This window comes from Oncorhynchus tshawytscha, linkage group LG24, assembly GCF_018296145.1.
Source record: "Oncorhynchus tshawytscha isolate Ot180627B linkage group LG24, Otsh_v2.0, whole genome shotgun sequence".
Taxonomy (NCBI): domain Eukaryota; kingdom Metazoa; phylum Chordata; class Actinopteri; order Salmoniformes; family Salmonidae; genus Oncorhynchus; species Oncorhynchus tshawytscha.
The window spans coordinates 2,655,542-2,674,914 of record NC_056452.1 but is presented as its reverse complement, the minus strand read 5'-3'; the positions used below and the strand labels follow the sequence as shown (position 1 = coordinate 2,674,914).

The window sequence follows — 19,373 nt, the reverse complement described above, 5'->3', positions numbered from 1 at the left end:
CATACATGTAGCGTTAGCTAGTGAGCCAGCCAGCTAAAGTTAGCTAGCTAAAGGTACACTTTTTACTTGAAATGAAACTACTTTCTTCCCTGTGTACATCATAGATGGACGCGTCTCCTTTCACGGGTGCCATGGTTGTCCTTAGTTTGAAGATGTAATCCGGAGACAGGTGTTTTCTCCATCTCCTTAGCTAGCATACTCTAATTCCACTGAACTCGGTTCTCCAGAAAGTGGAGAGCAACACTTATGCAGTTTTACTACGTGATACATAAAAAAGCCATGTTAGACAGGATTACCAACAAATGCTGACCAGCTCAAATAGACAGAAGCGTGCTACATGGTAGACCAATCCAAATTCATCTCTTGGGATGTCCAGCCCACTCATTATCTCAGCCAATCATGGCTAGCGGGAAGGTTGCTGACTTTTTCTGTGGCTTAACCAAGCAGGCTCATAATTCAACAATGCACACTAAGCTACCTATCTGTTTTTCATGTGATGAGTATGTGGCAAGTGTAGGCCTCATAGGTAGCTGTTGGGGTCTCTGAACCTATTGTAATCTGCACTGGAATTACTGCTCAACAATGTTATCAGACGGATGAGATCTGATGTGTCTTCAGTGGGTGGTTTTGTATGATTATTTTTCTTGTTTGTTTCACATGTTCTGGATGGTTAATATGACAAAAGTTTATTTGAGCTGTTGTTTGATTTAGTGAAAGAAGCATTGCAAACATTACTATCTCTCGCTCTTTCTCTTCCCTCCAGGCGTCTCCACTGTACACGGAACTACATCCACATTCACCTCTTCACCTCCTTTGTGTTTCGGGCCATCAGTATCTTTGTGAAGGATGCTGTCCTCTATGCCATGTCTGACGACGGAAAGACTGAAGCAGAGGAATTGGCAGAGAGACCCCATATGGTACTGTGCACTTCTGTACTGACTAAAATTAGATTAGATTGAAGTTTATTGTCCTACACGAGGAACATCTTCCCACAGCTCACACATACATAAACCACATAGAAAAACACAGCAGGAAACAAACAACAGTAAACAGTAAGATATAATTAGTACCCCCACACCTGCACATATAGGAGGAAGCTACATAGAATTCTTCTTAAAGTGTGGCTGAACTTTTCCCGTGGATATTCTGCTGCTTATTAAGAAATGCAGTTCAATGTGGGTGTGTTATGTTTGCTAATGTTGTTTGTCCCTCTTGAATCACCATAGACCACCTTTACTCCACACAGATGCGTACAAAGCTCTCCCTCGCCCTCCTTTTTGAAAATCTGAACATAATTCTGTCCTCCCGATTCCTGCTAAAAACTAAAGCAAGAAGTACCAGTGACTCACTCAATATGAAATGGTCAGATGACGTGGATGCTACGCTACAGGACTGTTTTGCTAGCAAAGACTGGAAAATGTTCTGCGATTCATCCAATGGCATTGAGGAGTATACCACCTCAGTCACTGACTTCATCAATAAGTGCATCAATGATGTGGTCCCCACAGTGACTGTACGTACATATCCCAACCAGAAGCTATGGATTACAGGCAAATTCCACACCGAGCTAAAGGTTAGAGCTGCCGCTTTCAAGTAGCGAGACACTAATCCAGACGCTTATAAGATATCCCGCTATACCCTCAGACGAACCATCAAACTGTCAAAGCGTCAATACAGGACTAAGATTGAATCCTACTTCACCGGCTCTGACACTCATTGGATGTGACAGGGCTTTCAAACTATTACAGACTACAAAGGGAAACCCAGGCGCAAGCTGCCCAGTGACACGAGCCTACCAGATGAGCTAAATGCCTTTTATGTGTGGTGCCAGGACAACAACCTCTCCCTCAACATGAGCAAGTCAAAGGAGATGATTGTCGCCTACAGGAAAAGGAGGTCGACTGGGCTATAGTGGAGTGGGCAACAGTTTCAAGTTCCTTGGTGTCCACATCACCAACAAACTATCATGGTCAAAACACACCAAGAATGTCTTGAAGAGGGCACGACAACAACTTTTCCCTTCAGGAGACTGAAAAGATTTGGCATGGGTCCCCAGATCCTAAAAAAGTTTTACAGCTGCACCTTCGAGAGCATCCTGACTGGTTGCATCGCCATCTGGTATGGCAACTGCTCGGCATCCGACTGTAAGGCACTACAGAGGGTGGTGCGTACTGCCCAGTACATCACTGGGGCAAAGCTTCCTGCCATCCAGGACCTACAGTGGGGCAAAAAAATACTTATTTTCCACCATAATATGCTAATAAAATTCATTAAAACATTTTTAGTCAGCCACCAATTGTGCAAGTTCTCCCACTTAAAAAGATGAGAGACGCCTGTAATTTTCATCATAGGTACACTTCAACTATGACAGACAAAATGAGAAAAAAAATCCAGAAAATCACATTGTAGGATTTTTAATGAATTTATTTGTAAATTATGGTGGCAAATAAGTATTTGGTCAATCACAAAAGTTTATCTCAATACTTTGTTTTATACCCTTTGTTGGCAATGACAGAGGTCAAATGTTTTCTGTAAGTCTTCACAATGTTTTCACACACTGTTGCTGGTATTTTGGTCCATTCCTCCATGCAGATCTCCTCTAGAGCAGTGGTGTTTTGGGGCTGTTGCTGGGCAACACGGACGTTCAACTCCCTCCAAAGATTTTCTATGGGGTTGAGATCTGGAGACTGGCTAGGCCACTCCAGGACCTTGAAATGCTTCTTACGAAGCCACTTCTTCATTGCCCAGGCGGTGTGTTTGGGATCATTGTCATGCTGAAAGACCCAGCCACGTTTCATCTTCAATGCCCTTGCTGATGGAAGGAGGTTTTCACGATAGGTTTTCACGACAAAATCTCACGATACATGGCCCCATTCATTCTTTCCTTTACACGGATCAGTCGTCCTGGTCCCTTTGCAGAAAAACAGCCCCAAAGCATGATGTTTCCACCCCCATGCTTCACAGTAGGTATGGTGTTCTTTGGATGCAACTCAGCATTCTTTGTCCTCCAAACACGACGAGTTGAGTTTTTACCAAAATGTTATATTTTGTTTTCATCTGACCATATGACATCTTCCCAATCTTCTTCTGGATCATCCAAATGCTCTCTAGCAAACTTCAGATGGGCCTGGACATGTACTGGCTTAATCAGGGGGACACGTCTGGCACTGCAGGATTTAAGTCAATGGTGGCGTAGTGTGTTACTGATGGTAGGCTTTGTTACTTTGGTCCCAGCTCTCTGCAGGTCCTTCACTAGGTCCCCCCATGTGGTTCTGGGATTTTTGCTCACTGTTCTTGTGATCATTTTGACCCCACGGGGTGAGATCTTGCGTGGAGCCCCAGATCGAGAGAAATTATCAGTGGTCTTGTATGTCTTCCATTTCCTAATAATTGCTCCCACAGTTGATTTCTTCAAACCAAGCTGCTTACCTATTGCAGATTCAGTCTTCCCAGCCTGGTGCAGGTCTACAATTTTGTTTCTGGTATCCTTTGACAGCTCTTTGGTCTTGGCCATAGTGGAGTTTGGAGTGTGACTGTTTGAGGTTGTGGACAGGTGTCTTTTATACTGATAACAAGTTCAAACAGGTTCCATTAATACAGGTAACGAGTGGAGGACAGAGGAGCCTCATCAAGAAGAAGTTACAGGTCTGTGAGAGCCAGAAATCTTGCTTGTTTGTAGGTGACCAAATACTTATTTTCCACCATAATTTGCAAATAAATTCATTCAAAATCCTACAATGTGATTTTCTGGATTTTTTTTCTCATTTTGTCTGTCATAGTTGAAGTGTACCTATGATGAAAATTACAGGCCTCTCTCATCTTTTTAAGTGGGCGAACTTGCACAATTGGTGGCTGACTAAATACTTTTTTGCCCCACTGTATATACTAGGCGGTGTCAGAGTAAGGACAAAAAAATTGTCAAAGACTCCAGTCACCCAAGTCGTAGACTGTTCTCTCTGCCACAGCACGGCAAGCGGTACCAGAGTGCCAAGTCTAGGTCCAAAAGGCTCCTCAACACTTTCTACCCCCAAGCCATAAGACTGCTGAACATTTAATCAAATGGCTACCCAGGCTATTTGCATTGACCCCCCCCCCCTTTGTTTTTTACACTGCTGCTACTTGCTGTTTATTATCTACACAGTCACTTTACCCTTAACTACATGTACAAATTACCTCGACTAACCTGTACCCCGCACATTGACTTGGTACCGGTACCCCCTGTATACAGTCAAGTCCATAAATATTTGGACATTGACCAAGTTATTATTATTTTAGCTGTCTACCACAGCATATTGGAGTTTAAATTAAATGATGAATATGAGCTGAAAGTGCAGACTTTCAGCTTTAATTTGAGGGCATTTATAACCAAATTGGATGCTCGCCAATAGGTTTTGAATTTAGAAATATTGACAAATGGCAGTTGGGATGCGCATTGTCTCAATTCTCATTTTTCCTAAAACAGTGGGAGACTTGAGTGATCACCATCAAACACATCGGCAGTGGCCACTCCATCAAGGGCTTAGGAAGCAAGTGTTCTTTTAACATAACATTGGCAATGTGTTGTCTTATCTAAACAAGTCTGAGGCGCTGCGTAATGTCGGCAGGTCCGTTTCACTGTCTGTAGGTTCTGCCATATGATTGGATAGTGTGCAAACTCCGTGCATGACAATTCTCCCTAGGCGTTACCATCCTGTGTTAGTGGGCAAGTGGGAATGATCAAAATCAAAACCCAGCCCTCATGTAAGTCGTTGCATTTACACTAATCTCACAAAACTCTGTTTTGGAATATATTGACTTTATGACCAACGTTATCCTACTTACACTTTTTTGACAGTTTTGGCACTGGAATAAATGTTTCTGACCAATATCATTGTTTTCACAATTTTCAACTAGAGATGTTGGTTTTTGTGTTCAGTTCCCCTTGGTGATAGGCCCTGTGATGAAACTCCTCCCAAGTCTTGATGTCTCTGAAAATGTCAAGTAAAAATAAGATATTCATTTAGCAGATGATTTTATCCAAAGTTAATTACAGAAATGTCAACATTGACAGTGACACAAACATTCAGTATATGTAGCACATGCAGGATTCAATCGCACAATTCGATGTTCCTTACACCATGCTCTATCCCAGGGGGCCAGAAAAAGGGCAGTTATTGGAAAATATATAGGTCCATTATAATTTCAACATACTTTATATGTAGTTTAAGCTACGGATTAAAACCGTAGTTTGCCCCACCTGCTCTAACCCATTGATCCATTGGAACCATTATCTGATGATATGTTGAATGTCCCAAGTCCCTTATAAACAATATGAACATGACACCTCTCTTCTCTCTGGCACCCTATAGGTGGGCTGTAAGGTGGCCGTTACTCTCTTCCTGTATTTCCTGGCGACCAATCACTACTGGATCCTGGTGGAGGGGCTGTACCTGCACAGCCTCATCTTCATGGCCTTCCTCTCAGACAAGAACTACCTGTGGGCGCTCACCATCATCGGCTGGGGTGAGTTTTTCTACACACCCTGCAGGATACAACTTTCCGGTTCCAGGTAGGACCATTTTACCTAACGAGGTACCCTCAAAAAACTCTTTATGATGAAACGATTTTACCTTGAACCTAAAAAGGTTCTAGAACCAAAAAGGGTTCTACTATGGAACCAAAAAATGGTTCTCCAGGGATAGCCAAAGAATCCTTTAAGGTTTTATGGTACCTTTTTTCTAAGAGTGTAGACCAGTGATTCAGCCCATTGACTTTTCAAGTTGTCTTTTTTGCAGCCATTTCAAAGGATTGATTTAATGGTATTGAATTGGGTTCCTGGGGCGTTAAAGTCGCAATCTGCAGTATAAAACAATAACGAAGCGTGCACCCCATCACTGTTTCAGTAAACTGCTGGGGATGGGGCTGGAGAAATGTAACCACTCTCAAAATCATAGACAGAGCTAAGGCTGCAAGGACAGGCCATACTAAGGACTGGCCATCCATGATTTCAAAATTATAGTTTGAGTCATATCTTGAGGCAATACAGTGTTTGTTCACATATACATTGTTTACAAAAAAATTGGTGAAGCAAGCTTACTGTATATGTTGGGATCTGACGGGGAATGACAGTTGAACTAAACTAATGAGGCATTTATTAGTGATATTCTTCAAAAATCAATGGGTATATACCGTGGGTGATTTTAGCATGTAAATGTTGGTGGGGCAAAAAATTTAAAAAGTGGAATGCATGCCAGCAAAGCCACTAAACAATATATTAATTGCACTATAACAGTGGAAAACGGTGCCCACAAACTGTTAGGGTCTACATAAAGCTGTTCCAACAGCAGTCCCAACATCTTACCACTGTTACACCTGGCTATCAGGGGAGCCTTGTCTGGCAGCAAAACAGTTCATTCAGCCTCATTTACTGCCTTTAAAAAAAAACATAGCTGATATGGCTGACTTGCTTAAACAAATGTGGTTTCTAATGACAATTGAGATGTACAAACTATGGCATAAGGGGACGACAAGCGGATAAGAGGCAATCCATAATTTCGATTAAGACAACGACCGAGCTAGGACTGTTCATTTGTCAATATAACTATCTGTTTAGCACTTCTGAAATGTACAATAACAGAATTCAGAACATGGGCCGTTCTTACAGTGCTCTCCCTGTACACCAAGTTAGAACCGTAGGATAAATAAAGGGGGCATATAAGCAGACAATGAAAGCTCTTACAATATTTGATGATTACATTTCTCTAAAACAGGTTATAGACTACAGTAGAACAGTCAGAACAGTGGGCTACTAACATCTTACTACACAACATACACTTAGCATTACTTTCTTAGTTACAGTATACATAACTCCCTGGCGCATTACATATTTATGAAGCAACAAACAATATATTTTTGGACTCACATTGTTGTGCTCGGCTCACTTGAACAGGAAGGTGGCGTGGTAGTCCTTCGAGTTAACAGTTGTTTTGAGCGCGGCACAAATCATGCTTCATTGATAGCATGTCCAATGTTAGATCTTTATCATTATAAACTTGGAAATCCCAGATTTGGGATCACAGAGCCACTGTCACTGATTCCTTCCAAACCACTCATTGTTGAATTTGCGATTTCCAACTTGTGAAATGTTTATGTCCAATGGCCGATGAGCACCGATATGTTTTATCTATAATTTCTCTTCCTTATTTCTCTTCATATGACAAGGATTAAAAAGGATTTGCCAGTAAATTGTCAACTTGATTCATGATGATGACTGCTCGCTAAGATTGTGAAAGTATGATGTTGACATGATCAGTCCAATCAAAGCTACTGTACATATAACGTGATTTGACGTAATTTTATCTGTGGCCAATAACCTTGAGCCTTCTTGGATGGGCACTTCTATGGCAGCAGCCGAAGGGCTAGAATTTTCAAGGTCTGCTCTTACACTTGGCAGTGAAGTGAAGTCCCCAGTGACAGAACACTGAGCCAATCACAGCGCAACGCTCTGTATTTTCTGCTGGCCTGCCCCACCACCACAGAAAACACTGCACTAGACTGAAACACCTGCATTTTGGAGCTGCCTTACTCAAGAAATCAAAAAAGAGACCCTGTTTGTATGCAGCTTTATTAACTCAATTATATATATTATTTTTTACATTGTTTGTAAACTGATATGTGACATGTATTAATGCCAAAAGAACATGCAAAACACGTTAATGCTAAAATGTGGGGCTCAAAACAACTGCTCTGAATGACTGGTCGCCACTGGGTATATATCATTAATCTAAAAATCCCAAAAATGGTTTAAAAGCAGCCACAGATTGCCTCTTTAAACACTCCTCCATGTGTTGCGAGATCAGATTACGTGAGTAGTGCACCTGCAGGAAAAGACCAGAGATGTAAAGTACTTGAGTAAAAAATACTTGAAAGTACTACTGTAGTAGTTTTTTTTTGGTATCTGTACTGAACTTTACTATTCATATTTTTAACTACTTTTACTTTTACTTCACTACATTCCTAAAGACAATTATGTACTTTTTACTTCACACATTTCCCTGACACCCAAAAGTGCTTGTTACATTTGGAATGCTTTGCAGGACAGGAAAATAGTCTAATTCACACACTTATCAAGAGAACATCCTTTGCCATCTCTACTGCCTCTGATCTGTTGCCTAGTTAAATAAAGGTTAAATAAAAAATAACAAAAATATCTGGTGGACTCACTAAACACATGCTTTGTTTGCAAATGATGTCTGAGTGTTGGAGCATGCCCCTTGATGTCCGTAAATGAAACAAAACAAAGAAAATGGTGCCGTCTGGTTTGTTTAATATAAGGAATTTTAAATGATTTTTACTTTTGCTACATAAGTATATTTTATCAATTCCATTTACTTTTAATACTTAAGTATATTCAAAACCAAATACTTTTCGACTTTTACTCAGGTAGGATTTTACTGGGTGACTTTTACTTTTACTTGAGTCATTTTCTTTTAAAGTGTTTTTCCGTTTACTCAAGTATGACAATTGGGTACTTTTTCCGCCGCTAGAAAAGACGCCCTGGAAAGATACCTTTGTTGTGTATGTAAGATAGCACAGATGGGAATTCAACATTATTCAACATTAATCTATTTCACCCACCTACCGCTTTTCCTCCCTCTCTCATAGGTGTCCCTGCAGTGTTTGTGTCCATTTGGGTCAGTGCGCGAGCATCACTGGCAGACACTCAGTGAGTCCCTTTATACATAATTGTGTGTACATCACAATGAAGTGAATAATCACACTTAACAGCAGCTATTCTACACACATTTGCAGGTGCTGGGACATCAGTGCGGGAAATCTGAAGTGGATCTATCAAGTCCCAATTCTTGCAGCCATTGTAGTAAGCAAATATTTCCTTTTCACCTAGACTCATGCACTTCACAAGCATTGGTCTCTTGTCCCTTTTTTATTGTTTGATAGCATCCTTGATTTCACATCAAACATTGTATTTGACACAATCCAAATCAACTCAAAAGCTGAAAGATACTATTTATTGGATGTCTCCGCTTTCCAACTGATCTTCAACTTCATACCATGAATACGGTGTCCGAAGTCAGAGTGACTGTTACACCAACTCCTTGTGACTCTGAGGCTGTCTTAATATGGACACCTTACATGTATTTCTAACTCTTCCTACAGGTGAACTTCTTCCTGTTCCTCAACATCATACGAGTGTTGGCCTCTAAGCTGTGGGAGACCAACACAGGCAAACTGGACCCCCGTCAGCAGTACAGGTGAGGGGCTGCATTAGACTAATAAACAGTAAAAGACTGACAATAGACTAGTAGTAAACTAGTAATGCACTGTAACTAGTAATGCACTTGTAATAAACAGTACTAGTAGTAGCATGGATCAATTAATGCATACATGCTTAATGCATATGATACAACCCACAATTTCTTCACTTGCGATAGAGCCTAGGCTAGTTTTTCCTGATTGCATGACATGTGACTGTAAATTTGTGTTTTGAAAAATATAATTTGAAATCAGAAATCACCATGCATGGTATGGGAATACAATGGTTGTATTTTGATGATAAATCCTACGTTGTCTTACATAGCTTCACGTTTCTCTAAATCAAGGCCACTTTATTCAAACATAGATAAATAGCATATTACACTGCTATAATATTATCTGTAAAATTGTGTCTGCTACTGTCCACAGGAAGCTGTTGAAATCCACCCTTGTCCTGATGCCCTTGTTTGGAGTGCACTATATGGTGTTTATGGCTCTACCCTACACTGAGGTTACGGGCCTGTTGTGGCAGGTGCAGATGCACTACGAGATGTTCTTCAACTCTTCCCAGGTCAGACACCCCAAAGGGCAAATAGTCCCTGAGAGAAAAACATATATTTTTTCGTGTTTTGATCATGTTTTGAGGTTGACGTTTATTGTCATGAGTCTTGTCCTGAAGGCAGAACTGAGTGATTTCCCCATAGATACAGCAGCTGAAAAGTAACAATTGGCTATATTGTAAAAATGTATGAAAACAAACATTTGATTTTTGGTCTTAATTTAATTTTGGGATAGGCGTGCGTCCCGCTTCCTGTGAAACTGAAAGGCGCGCAATTAAAATAAATAATCACAAGTTATGGGTATAAACATTTAGGTACATATAAGTGTCTTATATTGGTTGAAAGCTTACATTCTTGTTATTTCAACTGCACTGTCAGATTTACAGTAGCTATTACAGAAAAAACATGTAATGCGATTGTTTGAGGATGGCGCACCACATCAAAATATTTTTCCGCCGGCACACGTTTCATAAATTCACAAATAGCGATTAAATATTCACTTACTTTTTGAAAATCTTCCTCTGATTTGTCATCCAAAGGGTTCCAGCTATAACATGTAGTGTCGTTTTGTTAGATAAAATCCTTCTTTATATCCCAAAAGGTCTGTTTAGTTAGCACCATCGATTTCAGTAATCCACTTCAACATGCAGAGAAAGGAATCCGAAAATCTAATCTTTGTTTCAACAAGTGAAAATATGTTTCTATTCACTCCTCAGATTGCCTAAAATGTAATCAAACTATAAGATTTCTTACGGAAAGAAGTATGTTCAATAGATGACCGATTTTAGCAGGTGCGTCCTGTCTTCATGGCTCACGCAAACACGCATTTCCAAGACTGTGTTCCTGTATTAAAACTGATATTTCGTATTCGTTTTTGAAGTTACAAGCCTGAAACATTGAACATAGACTGCTGACACCCTGTGGAGACCATAGGAATTGCAGTCAGGGAGCTAATTTTCAATATGACCTTATACTTACCATTCTAGGAGGATGGTCTCTCTCAAAAAAACAATTCTGGTTGGTTTTTCTTTGGATTTTCTTCTACCCTATCTATTGTGTTATATTCTCCTATATTATTTTAACATTTCTTCAAACTTCAAAGTGTTTTCTTTCCAATGGTACCAATTATATGCATATCCTGGCTTCAGGGCCTGACGAATTCATGCAAGCGGAAATTGAGAAAAATTGAGAAAAAATGGGCCTAGCCCTAAGAAGGGTTAGGGTTAGGCATTATGATTAGCAGTGTGTTTTTTTGTGTAGCAGTGTCAGCTAGAAACCACTCTGCAGAGCTGCCTCCAGAACAAAATTAATGACGAAAAAAGGCTAATCTGCCAAATTTATGCAGGCTATTGTCCATCAACTGTTGATGACTATTAATGACAGATTTATGTTATATCCTAAAAATCTGTTCATAAATGTCGAACAGCACTAAATGTATTTCCTTGATCTAAACTTGGCCTTTTTCCCTTTTATCCTTTCAGGGATTCTTTGTGGCATTCATCTACTGTTTCTGCAATGGGGAGGTAAATGCAGAACAATCTACCTCATTTTGAATATCTACGGAAGTCCAGAGAGGACATATGAATAAAAAAATAATTTTCCCTCATTATGTCGAGGTCACGACTTATCTCATAATCACTACATAACAAAACTTGTTTTTGTCGAGATCAAGATGTAATCAAAAGTTACACACACCATCTAATAATTTGTTCAGATGCACAACAATCACTTAATCAAGGAGCGCTGTGGCTGCGCTGATGTTTTAAGCCCTGAGCAATGCTTGACAGGCAATTGTCTCCCTGGCTGCGTGCCCCAAAGACTACAGCCAATCGCATGCAAGGATTAATGCAGCTAACTTGGCTAGTCTTGTGAGCTAGCTAGTTAGCTAAGTAGCTTGTTACCTATACTGGTTGTTAGTGTGCATAACTGTGTATAAATATCCTAAACAAATATATAAACGCAACATGCAACAATTTCCAAGATTTTACTGAGTTACAGTTCATATAAGGACATTTAAATAAATAAATTGGGCCCTAATCTATGGATTTCACAGGACTGGAAATACAGATTTGCATCTGTTGGTCACAGATACGCTACTTGACCATAAGTATGTGGACACCTGCTCGTCGAACATCTCATTCCAAAATCAGGGGCATTAATATGGAGTTGGTCCCCCCTTTGCTGATTCAGCAGCCTCCATTCTTTTGGAAAGGCTTTCCACTAGCTGTTGGAACATTGCTGCAGGGATTCCCTTCCATTCAGCCACAAGAGCATTAGTGAGGTCGGGCACTGATGTTGGACGATTAGGCCTGGCTCGCAGTTGGCATTCCAATTCATCCCAAAGGTGTTCGATGGGGTTGAGGTCAGGGCTCTGTGCAGACCAGTCAAGTCCTTCCACACCAATCTCGACAAACCATTTCTGCATGGAACTCGCTTTGTGCACTGGGGTATTGTTATGATGAAACAGGAAAGGGGCTTCCCCAAACTGTTGCCACAAAGTTGGAAGCATAGAATCATCTCTCGAATGTCATTATATGCTGTAGCGTTAAGATTTCCCTTCACTGGAACTAAGGCTCCTAGCCCGAACCATGTGAAACAGCCCCAGACCATTATTCCTCCTCCACTAAACTTTACAGTTTGCACTATTCATTCGGGCAGGTAGCGTTCTCCTGGCATCTGCCAAACCCAGATTTGTTCGTCGGACTGCCAGACGGTGAAGCTTGATTTATCACTCCAGAGAAGATGTTTCCACTGCTCCAGAGTCCAATGGCGGCAAGCTTTACACCACTCCAACCGACGCTTGGCATTGCGAATGTTGATCTTAGGCTTGTGTGTTGCTGCTCTGCCATGGAAACCCATTTCATGAAGCTCCCAACGAACAGTTATTGTGCTGAAATGTCTTCCAGAGGCCGTTTGGAACTCAGTAGTGATTGTTTCAACCAAGGACAAACAATGTTTACGCAGTACATGCTTTAGGACTCGGCAGTCCCGTTCTGTGAGGTTGTGGAGCCCAATCATCCTCAATAGGGGACATGTCTGGTGAGTATGCAGGCCATGGGACATTTTCTGCTTCCAGGAATTGTGTAAAGATCCTTGTCACATGGGGCCGTGCATTATCATGCTGAAACATAAGGTGTTGGTGGCAGATAAAATGGCTTCAGGATCCCGTCACAGTATCTCTTCTGTGCATTCGAATTGCCATCGATAAAAGGCAATTGTGTTTGTTTTCCGTAGCTTATGCCTGCCCATATCATAACCCCACTGCCACCATGTTGGGCTATGTTCACAATGTTGGCACCAGAAAACCTCTTTCCCACACGACACAATGCACGTGGTCGGAAGTTGTAGGTCGGTTGGACATATTGCCAAATTCTCTAAAACGATGTTGAAGGAGGCTTATGGTAGATGAACATGAACCGTAAATTATCTGGCAACAGTTCTGGTGGACATTCCTGCTGTCTGCATGCCAATTGCATGCTCCCTCAAAACGAGATATCTGTGGCATTGTGTCCTGTGAAAAAACTGCACATTTGGGTGATTTTCTTATGGTCCCAGCACAAGGTGCACCTGTGTAATGATCATGCTGTTAAATCAGCTTCTTCATATGCCACACCTGTCAGGTGTACGGATTATCTTGGCAAAGGAGAAATGCTCAGTAACAGGGATGAAAACAAATTTGTGAACAAATTTCGAGATAAATAACCTTTTCGTGCGTATGGAGTGGGTAAGCTCTATTCCTGGAATGCTCACAGGCTGATGAATCAGGATGCTGCCTTGGAGGCTGTTTCATATGTAAGGCTCCTTGCAGACATTGTTGGCAGAATACGGTGCATTTGGAAAGTATTAAGACCTCTTTACTTTTTCCACATGTTGTTACATTACAGCCTTATTCTTAAATGGATTACATACATTTTTTTCCTTATCAATCTACACACAATACCCCAGAACGACAAAGCGATAACAGGGTTTTAGAAATATTTGCAAATGTATTAAGAATTTTTAAAAACTAAATACAATTTGCTATGAGACTCAAAATTGAGCTCATGTGCATCCTGTTTCCATTGATCATCCTTGAGATGTTTCTACAGCTTGATTGGGGTCCACCTGTGGCAAATTCAATTGATTGGACATTATTTGGAAAGGCACACTGTCTATTAATGTCCCACAGTTGACAGTGCATGTCAGAGCAAAAATGAAGCCATGAGGTCGAAGGAATTGTCTGTTAGAGCTCCGAGACAGGATTGTGTCGAGGCACAGATCTGGGAAAAGGTACCAAAGAATTTCTGCAGCATTGAGGATCCCCAACAACACAGTGGCCTCCATCATTCTTAAATGGAAGAAGTTAGGAACCACAAGCTTTTCCTAGAGCTGGCAGCCCATCCAAACTGAGAAATTGGGGGAGAAGTGCCTTGGTCAGGGAGGTGACCAACAACCCAATTGTCACTCTGACAGAGCTCCAGGGTACTTCTGTTGAGATGGGAGAACCTTACAGAAGGAAAACCTTCTCTGCATCACTCCACCAATTAGGCCTTTCTGCTAGAGTGGCGAGACGAAACCCACTCCTCAGTAAAAGGCACATGACAGCCTGGCTTGGAGTTTGCCAAAAGGCACCTAAATGACTCTGACCATGAGAAACAAGATTCTCTGGTCTGATGAAACGAAGATTGAACTCTATAGCCTGAATGCCAAGCGTCATGTCTGGAGGAAACCTGGCACCATCCCTACGGTGAAGCATGGTGGTGGCAACATCATGCTGTGGAGATGTTTTTCAGCGGCAGGGACTGAGGTGCCAAAGGTGCTTCCACAAAGTACTGAGTAAAGGGTTTGAATACTTATGCAAATGAGATATTTCAGTGTATTTTTTGTATAAATTTCAAAAGAATTCTGAAACTCTTTTTGCTTTGTCATTATAAGGTATTGTGTGTAGATTGATGAGGAAAATAAACAATTCAATCCATTTTAGAACAAGGCCATAACTGTAGATGGATGCAGTTCATTGCATGATTAATATAATTCACCAATACATTTCTTGGTAGTCCAAAAAATATTGCTATCTGGTTGTGAATTAAAGCTGGCCTGGTACATTATTTGCTGCCTCCACCAATTCGGGATGCACTGTTTCAGTTTCAATGACTTAATATTTTGGACAAAAACGGACGAATGTAACTAATCTAATCAAATGTCACGATCGTTATAATAAGTGGACCAAGATGCAGCGTGGTATGGTTCCATCCTCTTTATTATGAAGTGAAACACAAAGAAAACAATAAATGCAAAACAAAAATGTGAAGCTGCTATAGTGCTCACAAGCAACTATACAAGACCCCACAAAACACAAATGGGAAATGGCTGCCTAAATATGATCCCCAATCAGAGACAACGATAAACAGCTGCTTCTGATTGGGAACCATACCAGGCCAACATAGAAATATAAATCACCTAGATGACCCACCCTAGTCACACCCCGACCTAACCAACATAGAGAATAAAAAAGCTCTCTATGGTCAGGGCGTGACATCAAATCAAACTTTATTTGTCACAGCGCCAAATACAACAAGTGTAGACCTTACCGTGAAATGCTTACTTACAAGCCTTAACCAACAGTGCAGTTCAAGAAGAGTTGAGAAAATATTTACCAAATAAACTTAAGTAAAAAATAATTAAAAGTAACACAATAAAATAACAATAACGGAGCTATATACAGGAGGTACCGGTACCGAATAATTGTGCAGTGGTTCAGGTTAGTTGAGGTAATTTGTACATGTAGGTAGGGGTGAAGTGACTCTGCATTTATTTACAAGTCTCTGCTAGGTAAAGCCCCGCCTTATCTCAGCTCACTGGTCACCATAGAAGCACTCACTCATAGCACGTGCTCCATTTCCTCCTTCGGTTGTCTTTCCTTCCAGTTCTCTGATGCCAATGACTGGAACGAACTGCAAAAATATCAGGAGTCGGGACGAGACAGACAGACAGGCTGCATTTCTCAACCAGTCGAAATCATGAATCAGCTGCCATAATTTTTATAGATATATACAAAGCAATGTCAATTGAAAAAAGGTCAAACGAAATGAAGTGCAGCTACTTTGCAGTCATTCCAGCTTCAGGTTGACGTGATTTTTATGCCAAGCAAAATCGTGTCTCTTTAGCTCATTGTTATGGATGTATCTAAATAAATGTTGCGAGAAAACAGCTTAAACAAATGTAAATGCAGCTACTGTTGTTATTCTGGCTGCACTGTTTGACGTGACTGTAAGGCCGTAGTTGGCTACCTAGCAAGCAAGGGATAAGAATGTTGCCAGCCAGTATGGCAATGGAACATTTAGAACGAACGACTGGGTCGCGTCCATAGATACAGAACAAAAAAGACTGAACGACTGGGTCGTGTCTCTGGCAACCAAACCGATAGAATGCACGACCAGCCGGCTTGGGAAGCAACCCTACATTTGTGTCGGAACTATATCTTGTGGAAGGATGAAATAGTATGAATAAATTTAACAAAATAACGTTTTTAATGAAAATATGTCAATTATTATTTGAATATGTTGGTAACCCGTTGTATAAAAGTGATAATGCCCTCGAAGCAGGTGTTTCGTCTCGGGCCTAACAACACCTGTGCCAATATATCCTCCAAACACGGGCTTCTCGGGCATTATCACTTAAGTGTGCAGTCTGAACGCTTGGAGAGCGAAGCGCTCTGAATTTGCGAACAGGCTATCTGACAATGCTCTGAATTTACGAACAACCCAGAGCGCACTCTGACACACTAGAGGCAATTTACAAACGCACACTGAGTTGTCAATCAAATGTATTTGGCATCGATCAAATGGGCGGCCAGGCAAGTTCCCATTCAGTTGTCAAAACGTGGGTTGGGACAAGCATGCATGGGCAGGGAAGCTGCAGAAGGACGAGCAAGCTACTTTTCCCCATCGTTAATCAGCGCAATTTTGATAGCCAACTGGCTGAACATTTTTGAGAGGGTTTATCTAATGTTCCCTTGTTAGATTTGAGCTAATCTTGGTCTTGCTATTAGTATTTGATCTTGTTGTTGATGTGCATAACTGAGGGAGAGAGAGCCTACCTTTTCATGGTTGTTTGATCAATAGGACTGTAAAGTTCCCAAATGTAAGACTCCTATGATATTTACATATTTTTGTGGCTTTTGCAAAAAATGCGTTCTAATAATCTAAGGTTGTGCTATTACTACTGCCTGTAAACACACAGTCCGGTTCAAAGTGAATGATGGCAGGCCCATGTGGCAAATAGCTTTTTTGCATAAAGGGCTACTGTAGCTCTGATTGGTTATGGTGCACCAGTCGGCGTAGACTCCGGTCCCGGATGAGACAGATGTTTTTATTAGGTTTTATTTACAGCAGTGTCTATTAATTGTCCAAACACACGGCCGCTTTCTCATTGTTTATTGCTATAGAATTTTCACAATTGCCTTAGTCTGTCATTCCCAAACAATCAATGAATTTATGAAGACGAGCACATCTAAGTGCTCTCTTGTCAGAAAATGGAACAGATTTTTATAAGATTTAATGTTGCTTAAACACTGTCAGTTCCACTTTAATTCCTGTCTTCCCAGGTGCAGGCGGAGGTAAAGAAGGCATGGCTACGGCGGAGCCTGGCCTTGGACCTCAAACAGAAGACCCGGGTGACCAGCAGTGGGGGCGGGGGCAGCTGCTACTATGGCGGCATGATGTCACACACCACCACCCACAGCGTGAGTCTGACTGTGGCCAATCCCAGAGGAATGTCCCTGAATGGGGCAGGGGCCCCTGGGATGGGAGGAGCTGGGGGAAGCAATGGGGGAGGGGGAAGCAGGCAGCCACGCCTCACCTCCTCCTTCCACCCCCTCACCAACCTGCCAGGTTACGTGCCCAGCAACATGGAGACCCCCAGGCAGAAACTTGTTATTTGGAGGCCTGGGGTGGGGGCTGGAGCTGAGGCCGGTGTTAGTGCCTTTCCCAGGAACCCCAGGGCTGCTAGCGAGGGGATCCAAGGGGGTGGTGGTGGAGCCAAGACAGAGCCTGCAGTCTCTGTGCCCCAGCGGTTGGGAGACGAGGACCCCTGCTGCTCTTTGTCTCTAAAGGAACTAGAGACCATCTTGTGAACTGGAACTGTCAGATCTATGGCGTCTAACAGTGAGAGCAGCACTGTATCAGATGGCTTTACTTATCCAGATTCCTGCCATGGATCCATATCAAGGCTCCATTCAAGTGATCTCCAATGACCTATTTGAATCTCCCCTGAGTCCCTCGTTTGACTGATGTCTGAAGACTTAGCTACGTACATTTAGTTGGGGTTAAAGAATCATTGTGTGTAAACTGGTCTGATGACACGATTATCAATAGAACATTGATCCAATGATCATGAAGAAATAACATGTACTTGTAGCATGATTGGTGATTTAATGTATCAGTGGTTGTAATAAAGAACCCAATGACTAGTGAGTTGCTGCACCCATTATGGAATGTGGAGTCCTGCATGCCTTGTAGCATGATTGGTGATTTAATGTATCAGTGGTTGTAATAAAGAACCCAATGACTAGTGAGTTGTGGCACCCATTATGGAATGTGGAGTCCTGCATGCCTTGTAGCATGATTGGTGATTTAATGTATCAGTGGTTGTAATAAAGAACCCAATGACTAGTGAGTTGCTGCACCCATTATGGAATGTGGAGTCCTGCATGCCTTGTAGCATGATTGATGATTTAATGTATCAGTGGTTGTAATAAAGAACCCAATGACTAGTGAGTTGCTGCACCCATTATGGAATGTGGAGTCCTGCATGCCTTGTAGCATGATTGATGATTTAATGTATCAGTGGTTGTAATAAAGAACCCAATGACTAGTGAGTTGCTGCACCCATTATGGAATGTGGAGTCCTGCATGCCTTTCTACACGTGCCATATTTGTTTGACAGACCATTGTTTTTCCTTTTATATTTGCCTGTCTGTCTGCTTGTCTGCTTTCTCTGATCTCTTCTCTGTCTGCCTAACAATTCATGCACTATTTGTCTATTGTAGTGAGATGTAATGTTTTATCTGAGAAAAACATGGAAATTAAGCTTTTACAGCAATGAATAAGCAGCAGTAGGCTGCTTTTGAAGACATCCTTACCTGGGGCCCATCGCCCAATGAGCAAGACTGGTGCATTTAAAATCCCAATACACTTTACCATAAAACAATAATAGATTAATAAAATAACAAAAACACATGTCTAAAACAGTAAAATATCAGCTCAGGATTTACCTTCTTTACAGATGTAAAGAAATTGTTATTTTGGATAGTGATAGCACACTTGCTATGTACAGTGCATTCGGAAAGTATTCAGACCCCTTAACTTTTTCCACATTTTGTTACGTTACAGCCTTATTCTAAAATGGATTAAATTGTTTTCATTTGTTTTCATCTACACACAATACCCGATAATGACATACAAAAACAGGATTTTAGGTTTTCAATTTTTGCAAATGTATTCAAAATAAAACAAACGTCAATATCACATTTACTGTGCATAAATATTCAGACCCTTTATTCAGTACTTTGTTGAAGCACCT

At 41.3% G+C, this 19,373-nt stretch overlaps 1 protein-coding gene across 1 annotated transcript in view; it reads left to right on the top strand.

Moving 5' to 3' along the window:
* Nucleotides 1–19,147, top strand: part of pth3r (parathyroid hormone 3 receptor) — a 63,039-nt gene extending 43,892 nt beyond the window's left edge. Inside the window, exons 6-13 of the mRNA XM_024387185.2 lie at nucleotides 764–917; nucleotides 5,349–5,502; nucleotides 8,644–8,704; nucleotides 8,791–8,857; nucleotides 9,157–9,251; nucleotides 9,682–9,823; nucleotides 11,294–11,335; nucleotides 17,398–19,147. Of these exons, the coding sequence (XP_024242953.1) occupies nucleotides 764–917; nucleotides 5,349–5,502; nucleotides 8,644–8,704; nucleotides 8,791–8,857; nucleotides 9,157–9,251; nucleotides 9,682–9,823; nucleotides 11,294–11,335; nucleotides 17,398–17,925 (1,243 nt within the window). The 3' untranslated portion in view covers nucleotides 17,926–19,147. The remainder of the gene's footprint in view (nucleotides 1–763; nucleotides 918–5,348; nucleotides 5,503–8,643; nucleotides 8,705–8,790; nucleotides 8,858–9,156; nucleotides 9,252–9,681; nucleotides 9,824–11,293; nucleotides 11,336–17,397) is intronic.
* The last annotated feature ends 226 nt before the right edge of the window (nucleotides 19,148–19,373 follow it).